Genomic DNA, 16784 nt, shown 5'->3' with positions numbered 1-16784 from the left:
GTACATTTATTTCTTTAAGAAGACACCCACAAGTGATTTAACTGCTCCACACTGGATGACTAATCCTGCATTTCACCTACACAGGACTTTTTTTTTCTGCTTTCAGTTTTTATATGCAACATTTTGCAAGTTGCTCAGTCAAAATTTTATCCCTTTAAGGGGAATCTCAAAGGCAGCGTGTGCTTTAACCAAAGGGAGAAGATCAAAGATGCAGCTCTCTCTGTATTCCCGACAGTTTAACATGTTTTTGAAAGTAGGTGTAATTTGATGTCCACATTATCATAAATATATTGTGCATTCTTGCAGAGATCAGATCTTGTTTTGGTGACTGAGATTTATTCTGCAATTTATTTTAAAGAAAGAAAGAGATAGTTTAGTCTTAAAAATGTCAGTCTACAGTGTTTTCAAGTCCAATGTAATGTTTTAGAATGCTTCTTTTTTTTGTCCCAAATCTTCAATAATTAACTCGCAATATTACCACTATAAAGGAAAGAAACCAGGCAATGTTTGTCATATGCGCTTGATAAATTACCCAAATGATTAATCAGTGAGATGATGTAAAACCCCCTGGTTGTTTTCAGTTTTACAGCATAATCACTAGCCTCTGGTCCTATCGAAACCTATGCAAACAATACATAATCCAAGAACATACAGTAATGTAGACGATGCATCTTTTCGTGCCATCAGGATTTTATAGTTGAAGTTCTTGTTCTCCAGAGTGTTGACAAAAGTGAGCCTTCCTTTCTACTTTATTCACCACTTGGTACAAGATTAGAAACCTCTCACTCCTGCCTCAGGAGGACCACAGCAAACGGGAATCAGATACAAGTGTCTCAAAGGAGAGCTCGGTGACTCTTTAATGGACACTTTCCCTTCAGGTATAGAATGTCTATTACGGGACAGACACCCCCTCCTTTGATAAAATCTCAGGAACGCGCTGAAAAACACTCAAACTCTCAGTATGAGGGGAGTGCCTTGAATAAATGGCACTCTACCTCAAACTGTGCAGTTTGCTGAGGAACAGATGTAATTATGATGCCACAAGACTCTGTTGCTTTGGAGTGTGAAATAATAAAGCAGCAGGCCACAGTTACACACACACACACACACACACACACACAACACTCTGTGGGTTTGTGATGCAGAGCATGACTCAACTTTCTGTCATGATGTTGAAATGTTCATATTTTCCTACATTTCGACAGGCATTCATTCAGATATGTCGCAGATGTCAAATGAACAGAACCTGTTGGGGTATGCGGCTCACCCGCAGCGAGCCTCAGACAAAGTAGGGAAGAGTAATGAAAACGATCGTGCAACTTTCCAAACTCCCAGCTGGATAGCATAGCAGAGCGGGGAGTTTGGCACATATCAACGAAAATATGTGGCGTGAAATGCTCTCTGAGGTGGAGTATTAACAAGTAGAGGCACAGCCTTCGTACATTTCAAATGGGACTCATCTGTGTCTCGTGTTTAATTTTAGTATCTCAGTTCCAGCTTATGTTCTAGTTTTGGCAGTAATGCAAGAGATTAGTTGCACTTTCTGACTAAAGACTTTTTCGATAAACCTGGAACACTACTACAACTGTTCATTTACAGAAGTAGTTTTCAGGTCCAACACAATGAAGGCGAACCCCTCTCAAAGGTTAATTTTTTGTCCTCTAAGACTGTGTTAGATATATATATATATATGATGTATGTTGGCCAGTTGTTCCACACTGAAATATCTCCACCACTACTGGATGAATCACCTAGAAACTGTATATTTCAATGGCATCAAATGGATAATTAATACAGAAAATACTAACTGCAAATCATCATCTTATTAGCTTGTGACCATGTCAGCTCACATTCACAGTATCCTGTCATCACAGAGAGTTAAGTCTTCTTTTTGTATCACCTGTACCACTTAATTCCAGTATTACCTTGGCCTCCAGTACTACTTTGAGGAACCTGGCAGTTCACCTTTCACCTGTATGAAATTGTCAAAATTAGGAACAGTGTGTCTCAGAGTGATACAGTGAAGCTGGGCAATGCATTTGTTATCTATTTGCTTTCTATGCTGGACTTCTGTGGTGAATACATGAAAAAAACAGTCAAACTGGACTTCTTTTCTTTGCTCTTGAGGACATTTCACCCCTCATTCAAAAGGCCTAAACAGCCCTCAGAATGGGCAGGTGGAGCAGTGACCTCAATGACTCTCAAAGTGCAAATGTCCTTTTACAGCTTTTACACCTAGAATTACCCAGCAGTCAAAGCTGAAGAAGCATTGCAGGAGAGAGGAGAAACATCTTGAAGTACGAATAGAAAGGAGTCCACTTGTACTTATATCCAGGCTTTAAAGATGACCGTGACCCGGATGACTGAGACTGTAATTCCTTTAAATTAAGATGTCCATGTTGTTCTATGAAACGCTTCAGGCCAATCCAAAATGTTCTGAAAGGGGACTAGCAGGAGGTATCAGATTCCTTCAGTTTCAGCCTTTGTTCCACTGGTCATCCCCAGAATAAAACAACAAAATGAAATAATTGTTCTGGTGAGCAAGCATTGTGGCATTGCTGTGTCGTAAAGAGCCCATAGAGCTCTGTTTATATGTGGTTTATTACATTTCTAAAAGCAGATTGGAGGCAGAGCCTTCAGTTATCAGGTCCCTCACTTGTAGAACCAGCTCCCAGTTTGGGTTCAGGACACCAACAATCTCTTGACTCTTTTTTAAAATCCTTAAACTTTCCCATTTGTGCTTATAGTTAATGCTGGCTCAAGGGCTCCTGAGCCTTCCCTTCATTATGCTGCTGAAGGCCGGGGCTGGAGAGGGACCTCCAAAGTACCTCCGTTCATCTACAATTCATTTGTATGCCATTATTTCATGTCATTAATCTGGGATGTTTCTCTCCTTATATCTTTCTGGAAGGATCTCCCTGCGAGACTGCAAGTTTCTGCCCAATCAACTGACAACCATTCGAGGCAGACAGCTGCAGTCCGACTCCGGTTTTTCTGCAGTTTCTCCCAGTTTGAAGGGAGGGCTTTTCGCTTTCTCTTCTCCCCAGTGTCACCAAGTGTTTGCTCGAAGAAAATAGTCGAGTTTCTTTCCATTTGAAATGCTCCGATATCACCTCCTGTCGTAAAATGATTAATCAAACTGAATTCAAGCAGGGAGCAATCGCCAAGAAAGAAAGAAAGCAAAAGAAACTTAAAAAAAAAACAAACAAAAGGAACAAAACTATTTCAATAGAGCGGATGTGATTTTAATCAGTTGTGACCCCCACACTAAAAACGAGGCGTTCATCTAACATAACTTACATTAAACTACACTGGTCTTTTTTTAAAAATCACTGTTCAATTCAGTGTTTCCACGATTATTAATTTGCTCTTGGCAGACTGTTGACAGAAATTTTATTGCCTAGTGTTTTGGTTTACATATTTATAGATTCATTATACCCACCCTGAGGCACGCAATCAGAATTCGTATTGTTAGAGGGAAAACATAGATTTAACCGTCTCCACTGAAAACCACTGCCCTACAGCACATGCACAACAGAGGAAAGGACACCGGCAGACTTTTGCAGTCGTTTATTGTACATCGAAACATTTCTCACAAACCTCCAGCAGCAAAATTACACTAGAGTGTTCACACAATGATGGCTGCACAGTGGCCATCATCACAAGACACAATCATCAATACAGTCATTAAAAGTGTCATAGTTATGATCATTATAATCATTTTACCATTAGCTTTACCACCGTCACCAGTAACCCGACACCACCTCACATTAATTCATCTTCTTAGTCTTAATGAAGCAGAACACACTGAGGTCTGCAACACAGCAAACTGGGGTCAAACTTGCCTCAACCCTGCATGAAGCAGCAGCTGCCATGCATCCACTTTGCAAGGATTCAAACGAATTTCAGACGAATCCAAGAGAAAACGGCCGAATACCCGCCCCCCCCAAAAAACTGTCTAAACCTTCTGTTATGACTATCGTCTAAAAATGTTTTTAATAAATCCACAAGCAGCCTCGTCCGGATGCATTTGTGGAATACATTAAGCCGAACCAGGTGTTGCTACATTATTCAGATAACTTGTGAGGAACTCACAGGTCCCTGCAGATCTGTGCAAGTTAAAACAGACATCAAGAATTGCTTGCAGATGTTCGAAATTTGACTCCAGTTTGCATCCTACTGCACATACTAGAATCACTTCCTTTGAAAGCAAGGGCACTGCCCCAGGCTTCTTTTATAAATGGACGACACAGACAGCAACACACACACAAATACAAAGATGTACAGTGGTTAAGAAGGGTTCCTATTATTGTTTGCTCATTTTGTGGCTTTCCCAGAGAGGATGAATCTGTTTAGCTCTACCTGAGCTCAAAGTATTGTGCAATTAACACTTTTTGGCCAATGAACGGGTATGCCTGAAGCACGAGATGGGCTTCATCATCCACAGCCAAAGCTGGATTTAATATTCCAGCTGAGCTAGGCTCCGCAAACAGACCCACCCAACCACATTCACACACACACACACACACACACACACACACACACACACTAACGTACATCTTACAGTACGCTGGACTTGGCTGAGGGATGAGAGGCTCTTACAGCAGATTTTTGCAGAACATGTGTGGGACTAATGATAAACAAGAGCACTTCAGGCATGTGGGGCGGAGACAGAAACACGACCGAGCCTAAGAGGAATTATCAGTGATTTCATCATTATGCAACACAGGCAACTGCACCGAGCATCCATCACTAATCGAGTTAATTACCTATTATCCCCGAAAACATTCAGCTCGATTCTTTTTAGCAGGTGACTAAAGTAACAGCTGAGGTGTGCAGCATTTTTAAGTTTGAGTGTTTTCACGTCACGTTTGCTTTTATAAATCAGATGTCTCACATCTGCTTTGACATCAGGATTTAATGCTCATTTGATGTTCTGAGAAAATTATGGAAAATGAGAAAAAAAAAAAAAAAGGGAACAAATTATACACGTGTAGTGTAAGCCTTTCTTCTTAGAGCAGAAACTTAAACATAAGCCAGCGTGATAAAACACACACTCCTTTTTACCTTTCATCCTTTATAAACCAACACTTGAGTCCTTATTCCGCCGATAGCAGCATTTTTCTGCAAACCTCTCCCTCTAAAACAGACCTAGCACTGAGCTCTGGATAAGGATGGACAGCATACAGTACGCACTACTTATTTCATTCATTTACAGTTTCAGATGAAATGTATTAAGGTACACAGACACAAAAACAACTGGAGCTTTCCTCACGACGATAAAGACGGCACAGAAACGTGTGAATGTGACCAGCGAGAGAAACTAAGATCGTGGTCTCAGAAAAGAGTAAAAAGGTTTATGCTTCTGGGCTCATCAAAGCCAGAATGTAAATATTAAATAATAACAATAATAATAATAATGTAAAGAAACTAAAACAAAAGACGCCAGCAGAATTGACGTTATTAGAGTGCTGACTCATCAAAAACCAAAACGAGTGCCAATCACATTCCACAAAGAAAGCTAAGCCAACTGTACAGCACAGCGAAGACAACCGATTGTTCTCCTCTGTCCACTTGTATGGACAGAAAGACGGGACGTCGAGTGTGGCCTCACCACGGTGTGCAAGGTGAGCCATAAGACGGTTACTTTAAAAGGGAGGTTTTCCTCCCTAAAGTGGTTCCAGTGCTGGTTCAGAGCCAGTGCGTAACCAAAAACCAGTACTTACTGTTCTGACAGCCAAAACTCCGGCTACAGCCTGACAAACGACCTCGTGCCGGTTGAAAGCAAAGAACCGCATACGTCAGGGTCTGCGGACCGGATAATAGAGACCAGCCAGAACAACTGAAACGATGTGAAAGCCATGTTTAAAACTCCAGAGCCAGCGTGGCATTTCAGCAGCTTAATTCAAGAAAGAATTCAAAAGTCATTTTGAGTCATTTGAAAGCAGAGTTTGCAACTACATTTATAACATTTTTGTGGCGTTTTAATCTCCTTAGTTTGGCCTTTATAGATCCCACTCGATACAGTGCGTATTAATCTTGTTTACGGCGCCTTCACAAGCGCTGGTCGGGGTTTGGAAAAGTCAGCGTTGCAAAGAGTGTTCACAAACACAGGACTTGTGATAGTAAGACATCGGGTTGCAGTGAAAGCGAGAAACTGATTGATGAAGATAAACTATACCCTGCATTGTGGTGCTCAACAGAAATTCAGAATACACTAAGAGGAAGGTTCCGAAATATATCGGAGGAGACGTTTTAAAGTGATGAAATAAGGTTGCTCTCTGACAAATTCAAACCAGTCCATAGCTGGTTCTGTATAGGACTGGCTCCAACACCAGCACCGAACCAGCACTGAACGAACCAACACTGAACCAGCACGGGAAGGTTTTGTGTCTTCTTTTTTTAAATCAAAGAGGCAGAATAAGGCTCACGCGCAGGTCATCATTTAGAGAAGGAAAAACGCACACATTTTGAGAGCAACATCAAGCACAAATCTTAACACCAATTTCAAGGAAACAAACATTTCAACCACCCTATTACACATTTTAAATACACATGTTCTGCGAATTCACCCGTGATAGATTCCATCAGGATAACTGTGACCACAGAGCTCTTAAAGACGGACCGTGTTGATACGCAGAGGCTGCACATTCTTGCCATTAGCGTGACTCTGGCCGGGACTGAAGTAGGGGAAGACCTTGGTGGGGAATTTCTCTCGGTAGGTGTAGAGCCAGGACATGTCGTCTGCGTTATAGAAGATCAGGAGGCCTTTAGGGTAGTCCAGGAACACCCCCACCTTCTCTAGCTTGCTCTTGACGTTGAGGCGGGTCCAGGGCTCGGTGCAGGCGCTGTACTGGTTCCCATCGTGCATAACGATGCAGTAAAAGCCGCGGCTGGGCTGGATCTGGATGCTACCTTTGCGACTGACTGTCTCGTGGGCCACGCCAATCATCCACTGCGTCTTCTCCGACACCATCACTTCCCAGTAATGGACGCCCGACGTGAAGCCCTCGGCGCCCAGAACAGACACCTCCACGTCAAAACGCCGAGGGGAGTCCTGCAGAGGTTGCGGATGCAGATTCCCGTAGGCCACAATGGTGCAGTCGTCCGAGAGGATCAGTCTTTGGTGGGCTGTGATGGGGTCGAGGATCAACGCTGCTGGCACTGAGGATAAGGAGGAGACAAAAGGAAGAGACGGTTTTAGCACAGAGAGTCAAGCGTTTACATCAGATTTAAGAGTGCAGAGAGAACAGCTGGTCTGGATGATCAGGTCTGCCATGGATACCATATACTGTAAAGCATGAGGAAAAATAAAAACAAAAACATTGATATGCTATGACTCAGCTAAGTGCAGCAGTGTCAGTCTCAGCACCTCATCGGTCTTTGTCATGCTCTTGCTGTGCGAATAGTTTTATGCTGAGGCAGCGAGTAAATAGATCTGGGCTGCTCAGTCATTTCACAAGAGAGGCGTCGATCTCTGAAACGCTCCCACTGATTTCGTCTGACATCTGATTAAACGGATGTGATCTGATCAGGACACACAAGCTTCAGAATATACTTTTTTTTGTCTTTTTGAGGAAACTTGAAGGAATCCACAAACTATTTATGTTCATAAGTGAAGTCCTGTAGTTTTTTAGTGCCTCTGGAGCTGTACTGCAGAGGGACCAAATTGCCCAGAAACCACTGGAGGTAAATAGAAAAATATAGTTTTATATTTTGGGTGAACCAACCATTTAAGATGAGGACATTACAGTATACTGCATATACACAACACTGCTGCCAGAGTTGGAAGAGGCAGTCAGAGCCATGCGCTGTGGTAAAGAACGACTGAAGGCTGGTTCCTCGATGGCACACCCAAGTGCTGAGCCACTCTTTCCAAAGAAGAATCAATCAACGGGGTGTACATCGCATGCGACTGCATACGCCGTCATGTGTTTTTCATAATCTGTTTTTATCTTCATGCATAAATAAGAGCCTTCACAGTCAAGTGCTCTCCTGAGTCCTACAGGGCAGCTCAGTTTCAGCAACATTAACCTAAACCAGGAGTGCAAACACACAGAGAAGCAGTAGTTACAGAGATATGGGGGAGGAGCAGCTTCAACTCGCAGGTTCCAGGTCTGTAGGAAGCCAGGTCTCTGGGCATTAATGCGCTTTTAGGGAGGATTTGAACCAATGCCTGCGGCAAGCATTCAGTTTTGGGAAAGCAGATCGGCTGGAACAATAGACGCTTGTTCCCTTTGCCCTTTTACACGGAGGAGATTCAATAAAGAGAGGAAAGCATTAATCTGGCTCCTCTATTCATATCAGCTGGGACAGATGGAGGTGAAATGTCTGGCAGTCTGCCCCTCGAAAGGACAACACCTTCTCCTGTCAATGACTCCAGTGTTTGTTACAATCGGGGTCATTAAAATTTCATACCTTGAGTGCCTATGTGTGTCGTAAAGAAAGACCCAGGGATGCACACATCAGAGCAGATCACAACTTTCTCATTTGACATGAGGCAGGTAAAAGTACATAAAAAGCAGCACAGCGTCTGCTAGTTATTCCCATTAAACCGTCAGTGACAGCGATGGTTTAGAGATGATGGGAGGAATGTCTTTGTTTGGGTCTCTGGCAACTGCTGCTGATGGATTGTAACCAATTGTTCCATTTGGCAGACTGTCAAGGGAAGCCAAGGAACTGCCCGCCCTCCTCTCAGCCATCAGCGGACTAAAATAGGATAATTGATTGAGGGAGTAAAAAGAGATGAACGAATAATAAAAAATAAAATAAAAATGTTATTTAAAAAAATGTCTTGTGAATGAATGATGACTACTGGATGTAAAGTTTCTCTGAAGTCCGATAATTATTTATAATCCAAGAGGAGAAAGAACATTCCAGCAATAGTAAGAACACAGGGTTATTTATCTCCACGCTCTTTGTTTGAGAGCCTAACATTAGGTTACCTAAGAAGGTAATTGCCTTTTCCTAATTCAACAATGTGAAAGACATTAACTTTAACTTAAGAAGTTGATGAGGTGCCCGTCCTCAGTGGATATCTACAAAGCCCTTGTTGAAATAACAAGACGAATGATGTCAGGTTTTTCTTCACTCTTTTAAACATCATTTGTGAAAGTACAACCCACACAAAGAAGATGAAACCACACAGAGATGATTGAGGGGTAGGGAATAGGAATCAAAACCTCACAAACATCTGGTTCCACGAGTGTACCAACCTCTAAAGAGTTACTTTGTTGAAGCACATTTTGATTTTAATCAAAGCACTCAGTCTTAAAGGGTAAGAGCTTTACTGACATTACAGTTGTACCCCACTGTTCTGCTCTAAAACTATCCTGATGGAGTCGAACTGAAAGAGCTCTTCTCCATCTCTGCTCAGATAACTCGGCAGCTTTTAAATTGGATTCTGGTCTGGGCTCAGGCCGAGTCACTCCAGGGTGTGCTGATCTTTTGACGAAGCCATTCCAATTCGTGGTTCGGATGCATTTGGATGATTGTTGTGCAGAGGCGCAAAAATCCCCTTTTTTTCTTTTTTCTTTCTTTTTCATCTCCAACTTCTAAGCAGACTGTTTTGCTCTCAACACTGACTCCCACTTTTTCTCCACCTTCACTAAATCCCTGATTTCAGGTGCAGCACTAATGGAAAGCTGCCCCAGAAACTGATGCTATCATTCCAGTGTTTAACAACGGGTATAACGTGGGATGCCTTTCGTGCCAAAAAGGTTTCTGAGAGACTGAAAGTGCCTTTCAGAAAAAGTTTGACGTGCTTTAATGTCCGTCCTTGTATTTCTGTGCTATGAGGAATTTTCATACAGAGAAAACAGGAGATTATTGTCTAATGTTGAAAGTAACTTGCACAGTACAAAGTCCTGCAGCTCCTTTCATTTTACCACAAGCCTTTTGGTACCTACATCACCAAAAGGATAACCAATACATTGTGGTTTTATCATCTTGGAAGACACAAGGCAGCTTGCTTAAAGCCGCTTTTGTTTTAGGTTAATTGAACAAATGTGGTGTGAGGCGTTAATCTGAGCTGCAGACATTTTGCTGCTATTATTCCTGATGAGCTGAGCCAACTAACTTCTACTTCTGGCCTCATATTTAAAAGGGAGGGCGCGTAAATGCTTTTGATCCATCATCTCACTCTGAGGAAGAAATAACTATTTACTCTAGATATGTCCCTCGATGCTTCTCGTTTGATTTCACCCAGAATTTTACCAGCATGCGAGTGTTGGAGTCATTGTCACACGTGTGCTCACATACCTGGTGAAATGTCCTGGAAGAGAGATTTCCATATAGTGTACTGTAAGGGCCCCATGTACTTGGAGGTCGGGAAGTCCTCGTATGTCAGATTAGTCTCATGTATCTTCCCTTTAATCCTGGGTGAGAAAAACAGGTCAATAACAGTCCAAAGCGAGCAGTTTTTTTTTTTTTTTTTTAACTGAATAACGATGCATCTTGTTCAGACAAGAATGTCGATTTCCTGAAATTAATCTGGTCTGTGCATTTGAAATGTGCCATTATTGACACCAAACAGATGACGGACTGCCGTTTAAATCTTACACCACACGGTGGCGAGGCGGCCGAGGGTCCAACGCCATTACAATATTCAATGTGAATCTTGACATAAATCAATCAGTGCATGTGGTCCCACGTTCAGGCAGGACAGTGGGCCGGTCGCTGCGATGAACGGCGTGTGCAGGACAGTGGGCCGGTCGCTGCGATGAACGGCGCGTGCAGGACAGCGGGCCGGTCGCTGCGATGAACGGCGTGTGCAGGACAGTGGGCCGGTCGCTGCGATGAACGGCGCGTGCAGGACAGTGGGCCGGTCGCTGCGATGAACGGCGCGTGCAGGACAGTGGGCCGGTCGCTGCGATGAACGGCGCGTGCAGCATTACAGAGATAGTATTTGACAAAGAAGAGAAGAATTTGTGCAGGCACTTGAAGAATATTTATCTTTTTTAACTGAGTATTGATCAGACGTGTGTGGCTGCATCCAAGTGAAAAAGAAGCTTTACTGCAATTCATTTTGTCCTTTTCAACTCCAGACAAAGTGAGAAAGATGTTGCTGGAGGCCATCGGCCTTCAGCTGTTACTTCGAGCTAATGACCACTTTGTAGAAACTCAGTCCAAAGAATTTAATTGAAAATTGCTCTTGTTGGTTATTTCTACTTTTGTCATGCTGATTTAACGCTCTGAATGGCCGTTTCAACATGAGTTTAATGGATTTTCTTTCAAAAATGAGTCAGAATGATGGCGGTGGAGAGAGCACCCGGTCGTCTCGTCCACATTTAGCCTAAAAATAAGTAAAACAGCCGATTGCTCATAAGATCAGCCGAAAGTGTTTTATTGTGACAGCTTCAGAAATGATTTAAGTAATTCCAACTGCCCATTATAGTGCGCTTTGACCTTCGAAAGTATTACATTTTTCACATTTTGTACCCAATTGTTAAACTTTGACAGAAAACCGTAGGAGGCTTACCTCAGAGAACATAATATTAATCTGCTTGCCTACCAAACTTTTCCCTTCACGTAAGAACAAGGATCACTGAAGCCTGAAGTATTTAATAAATAATCCCATTTAAGTTGATTCTTGAGCAGGTTTAGTCACTTCTCGTAGAAACGCCACATTTAGATTAAATATTCTTTACCAAACCTTTGTGACACAATAACATAACCCAATGCCTCCAAAAAAACAACAAAAAAAAACCAAAACAAATCTTATTCGTAGCCACACCTCATTTTGATTAAATCATTTTGGCAAACAATTTAGAGACAGATTTAATTACCTAATACCAAAACCCAACCTCATCAATCTGCTTCAGGATATTAAATAAAGGTGTTCAATTAAATCTTCCTCTGGGCCCCTCCCTGATTAAACATTACAGCTGGTTTATTTCAGGCCCAAAGCTCCATCTGTTCAGGGATTAGCTGATGTTGTTGCTCAAATCTGTACTTTCTCCCAAATGTCAGAAGCCTTTGCTCATTCTGAACACTGATTTAGCAGATTCTGAAGTACTATTAAACTCAACCCTTTCCTTTTTTTTTTTTTTTTTTTAAAGGACACTTATTCACATTTTGAGCCAACGCTCGGGGCAGACAACGCACCTCTCAGATGTGACTGCTACACCCTCCAGGAAGTCGTGACGGCCTGTCTCGTTGAGGCGCTCCTGCAGGATCTGGATCCCCTCCTTCACGTCGCGCAGCTGCTGGCTGTAACGCTGGATCTTGTGCTCGATGTCGGTCAGCTTGCGGGCCGTGTCCATCTCCAGCTCTTCCAGCATGCTCTTCTGACGCTCTCGCAGGAAGCGATGAAGACGCTCAAACGCATCCCCGATGGTTGCACGCAGGCTCTTGGCTGAGGACTGGAAAAAAAAAAAAGGACGCAAAAGACGACCTGCTTAAGAACAACGCGAACCTCTCCCATTCAAACCGCTTATAAGTGCCATTACAGGATTGTGATGTGGACTTATTGATTGTAGTTAAATGGGTTCGTTGAGTGTTTCAGTCACATTAGCTTAATTCCAATTAAACAAGGGTCAATAATTCAAGAGGTTTATCAGTACTCTAAACTGTTGTTATATTACATTAACAGCCATCTATTGATTCAGTGAGTACATATACTGATTTAAAGGCCCCATAGGAAAAATAACAGAATATTTTACACTAATGTGTTAATAAGAAAGAAAACACAAATAGAAATGCCTCCCACTATATCACATAAAACAGAAGGACCAGTAAACAAGCAGAAAAGCTGAAACCAATGAAAAGGGAACTGAGCAGTTGAAAAGGAGATGTAATGTAGCTAAAGAAGAAAACAGTAAAGCCGGACATCAAAGAGAATCAATCATCCGAGTGTTAGCAGTCGGAGAGAAGGAACAAAGAGGTGGGATGTGAAAAGTGCGTAATAACAGTGCAGAGAGGAGCAGAAGACTTTCGGTTTGAAGCTTCCGAGTGTGTCATTTGGATATTTCATTTATGCGGAAAACATAAAATGACAGAAAAAAGGAAAAAAAAAAAAGTTTTTGCATTTGTTCACAGGTTCAAAAGACATCCAAACGCCATCAAAGAGCAACTCGGAACGAGACAACATGAATGACGTCAGAATCACAGCGACGCAAAAGAGGATTCGAGATGAAACTGGTTTTATATGCAAGTTCAGTGAATATTTTGTCGCTTGGGAATTTCAAACACTCCTCTGAACTTTATAAAAAAAAGGAGCTGAATTTAGGAGCTGTGATCCTCGCTTTCATTCGTCTTGCCAAAAAATTCGATCAATCCCCTCCAAACGGCAGGCCTGTTCCTGCTGTTCATCACAGGCGAGACGGCTGTTCTCAATCTGCCTGTGGGAACCGGTTATGACGACCATTTCTCAGCAAGCATGAACACTCCGACGTTAAGGTGGGCTGCAACACAGCCCTCCTGTCTAGTTAAGAGTTGAAAACTGATGGTGTGGAATGGGAGGAGGAGGAGGAGGACTGCAGCAGACCAGCCATCAGTCACACTGACATGTTTGCCGTTTTGGCCCAGCAGGCTGTGAAGGCGCTGAGCGGGTGTCTGCAGCCCCTGGAGACAGCAGGCTGGCCACCTTTCATGGGAGCATGTCATTATCAAACCAATCCCTGGTGGGCATATGAAGACAGGACATCCCTCCTCCAGACACGTGGGCTAAAAACTCAGACTGGAGACGGCATTCGGTCCCAAAAGGAACCGAGCTCATCCTTAGTACAACAAGGACCGTTTTAACTCGGAACTCGGCTGATTTTACACATCAAAGTTTGTTAACAGATTTCTGAAAGAATTACCTCACATGTGCAAATCTGTGTATCTGATCGGGGGAATTTAACAAAGCAGAGAGAAAAAGCAGTTCGACATTTCATTGTCGGGTACCTAAATGCATCAAAGATCAATGCAGTCACAGCGTGGCCTTCTTCCAGGAAGAGCACTCTGTGCAAATGGATGGAAAACTAATGAGATCAGCTCATTTCCAATGAGCCGAGAGGCGTATATCTTGCAGTTAGAGTGAGTCAATGAAATGGACGGGCCCGTCTCTCTCTGCCAGAGCAGAGGTCGGACGTGAAGGTGAGTGATGCAGCAACATCAGGAAATGGGTCCAAAACCAATACACAGGTGTCACCGAAGAGAAAGATAAAGAGGGCTGCAATATCTTCAGCCAGTCGCACCAGGCTTCTGTGGATCTACAAGGGAAAGTAAAGATGCGAGTGTCTGTGCTTGAGTGTGGGTGAGAGGAGTTGAAAGACTGACATAATGAGCAGATGCTCACGGTTCACCGATTAAAACAAGGTGTCAAGATTAAAGAGGCGCTCGATAAACCAATTGCATGTGTTAGAACTGAACTGATGATCCAAAACGGTTTGGAAGGATGATAGAAAAATCAGAGACAGTAAACAGACCTGCCCTTTCTTTCTGCTCATTGATGAATTTCTCTATGTAAAGCTTGTTCAGAGTGTTTTACTGACCTCATTTGGGTGCTTATAATGCAGGAGAGTATTTCTAGCTTCATAAATATCAGCATAGTCGGCACTGGTATTTGCTGTCTTATAATGAATAATTAGCTAAAGCAAAATGGATCTTATCCCCGTTAATGTCTTCCTTCTGATTAACCTTTTAGTCTATAAAGTGCCAGGAAATAAAGACTAATGATAGACAAATTTTCCTCAAGCTTAAATGTCTAAAATGCGTTATTTCTAAACAAATGAACCTAACAGATAACGATATTTTTATTTGATCAATTGTTCAAATCATCTTTTCCTAAGACAAAGTAGTTTTGGTTTTCAAAGCTTTAGGTCAATAGAAACTCAAGTGAATGATTTGCTTCTAAACCTCGGATGTGCTGGAAAATAGTTGTTGAAATCCGGTATTAGACTGCTGAATTATAGAGTTAAACGGTCATCATTTCTCAGGCTGACCGGGCATCATGGCTCAATGACAAAGTAAAGCTCTGCAAAGAAAAAAAAACAAACACCCCAACTTGTTCAGGTCATAAATACTGAGGTGCATAAACATCATCTGCATGTTCATCCAACTAGTTCACTGCAGCGCCGTCTTCGCTCCAATTCTTGTTCCAAGTAAGCCAGAATATGCAGAATAATTGTCAGTGGAAATTGTCTTGCATGCTTATTTATCATTGCCAGTAACTTAGTTCATAGCTGTGAAGTGACAAGAATATTTTTCCATTTAATTGGTTTCATCTGTTTGCCCGGTGTGGGCGCTGTTGATGGCTACCTTCTGTGGACACACCCGCTACCATATCAGAGCAGAGCACAATGCTCGTTTTCCCACAATTCACAGCCCGTTCAAATTCGGCCAGAAGGTCTACAACAGATACCAAAAGTACAAACCCAGAACACATGCACAGATTTACACAGACTTGAGATATTTGCCGATTTTCTCACACCAATGGATCACCTTGGGCCTCTGTCTGGTCTTTTTTATGACTTCTGATGCTGTCTTTTGCACCAAAAGTTACAATTAAAGGGGAAGAAAAAAAAAAGCTGCTTAAATCCTTTCTTATTGCTGTTCGTCGTGTTTACTCTAATTGATCTCAGGGGTATAGAGCACATCTACGCACAGAAATGGAGTTGCATTCTGAAACTACTTCCATAGTACTTCTGCAGTAACTAAGTCTATCAGCTACAATAACACAAAGTGATATCAATTTTGACAGAAAGCAGAAGGTGGAGCTGCCAGCTGTCTTGCACAAAAGGTAAATTTGATCCATTTTCTTTCTTAGTTTGCAATTTGTTGCCGTCAGTTTCAGAGCCTCCGTGTGATGCGTTTCTGTGAAGAAAATGTGGGAAGTGCTCACTGTCGTAGCTCAGAGGCAGCACCCTCATTGAAAATCAGTGCGTCGGTGTTGTGTTACCATCAAAGCTGATCTGAGCCGATAAAAGCCGGCGACTGCAGCACTGTCATTTGACGTGGGGCTGAACGTTCAATAGACGCTGAAGGGGGGGCACTTAAAGCGGGATGTCTTTGTGAGGTTTATATGAAGGGAATAGGACTCAAATCATGAAGCTCTATAGAAAACACTTAGAATACAATTTAAAAAAAAACATCTTTAAAATAACAGCAGTTCTTTTGGATGTCTTCCCCGACTCTCTCTGCCCCCTTTCCCGTCTACCAACTGTTTAAAGGCCACTGGTAACCAAAAGAAAAAAAACAACAAAAACATTGAAAATAAATTTGAAAAAAACTATTTCAAACATTTCAACTGTAGAGCAGATTGTTATGTTGTGGCTTAACAATTGTTTCTCATGAACAAAAGAGCACTTCAGACTATATATTTTGACTGTTGACAGACTATATGGATAATTGCAGCGATCTGTGGCTGCAGCTCCGGGGAAAATGGCTGCTGCTGCTCCAGCTCTGTGTGAGAGCTGACGTTTTACAGGAGAAGTGTTACAGTACCTTGGTCTCAGTGAGCTGTCTCTGCAGGAGCTGCAGTGCCTCGGTGTGTCCCCTCTCACTGTCCTGCAGGGTGGCCAGCTGCTCCTTCATCTCCCTCTGCAGCACAAGCAAGAAACCACACATCAGTGACTGGTGATTGGACTCAAATATGACACCGTAGAGGAGCCGAATTCAGTTCTAAAAATTTATCTGGAGCTCTTTTGTTCCATTTAAAAAAAGACTCAGATTTTGCTTTGCACTGGTAATCTCTCAAAACTGAAATGAAGCTAACACGGTGGGCAGAAAAGCATTTCGTCCCCAACTCTAGCTCCTACTTTGTTTATCTAAAATTGTATTATGTATGTAACAGCTCCGTT

The 16784-nt window shown here is 42.4% G+C and overlaps 1 protein-coding gene across 1 annotated transcript in view; it reads right to left on the bottom strand.

Annotated features, from left to right (window-relative positions):
* Positions 1-3555: 3555 nt before the first annotated feature.
* The window catches only part of trim62.1 (tripartite motif containing 62, tandem duplicate 1), a 28137-nt gene continuing 14908 nt past the window's right edge, over positions 3556-16784 (bottom strand). The window contains exons 2-5 of the mRNA XM_072381933.1: positions 16429-16524; positions 12106-12362; positions 10261-10376; positions 3556-7164 (exon numbers count right to left, since the gene is read on the bottom strand). Of these exons, the coding sequence (XP_072238034.1) occupies positions 6614-7164; positions 10261-10376; positions 12106-12362; positions 16429-16524 (1020 nt within the window). The 3' untranslated portion in view covers positions 3556-6613. The remainder of the gene's footprint in view (positions 7165-10260; positions 10377-12105; positions 12363-16428; positions 16525-16784) is intronic.

This window comes from Leuresthes tenuis, unplaced genomic scaffold, assembly GCF_036924035.1.
Source record: "Leuresthes tenuis unplaced genomic scaffold, fLeuTen1.0.hap1 SCAF_3, whole genome shotgun sequence".
Lineage (NCBI taxonomy): Eukaryota > Metazoa > Chordata > Actinopteri > Atheriniformes > Atherinopsidae > Leuresthes > Leuresthes tenuis.
The sequence above is the reverse complement of the archived record's forward strand: the minus strand, read 5'-3'. Positions and strand labels throughout refer to the sequence as shown.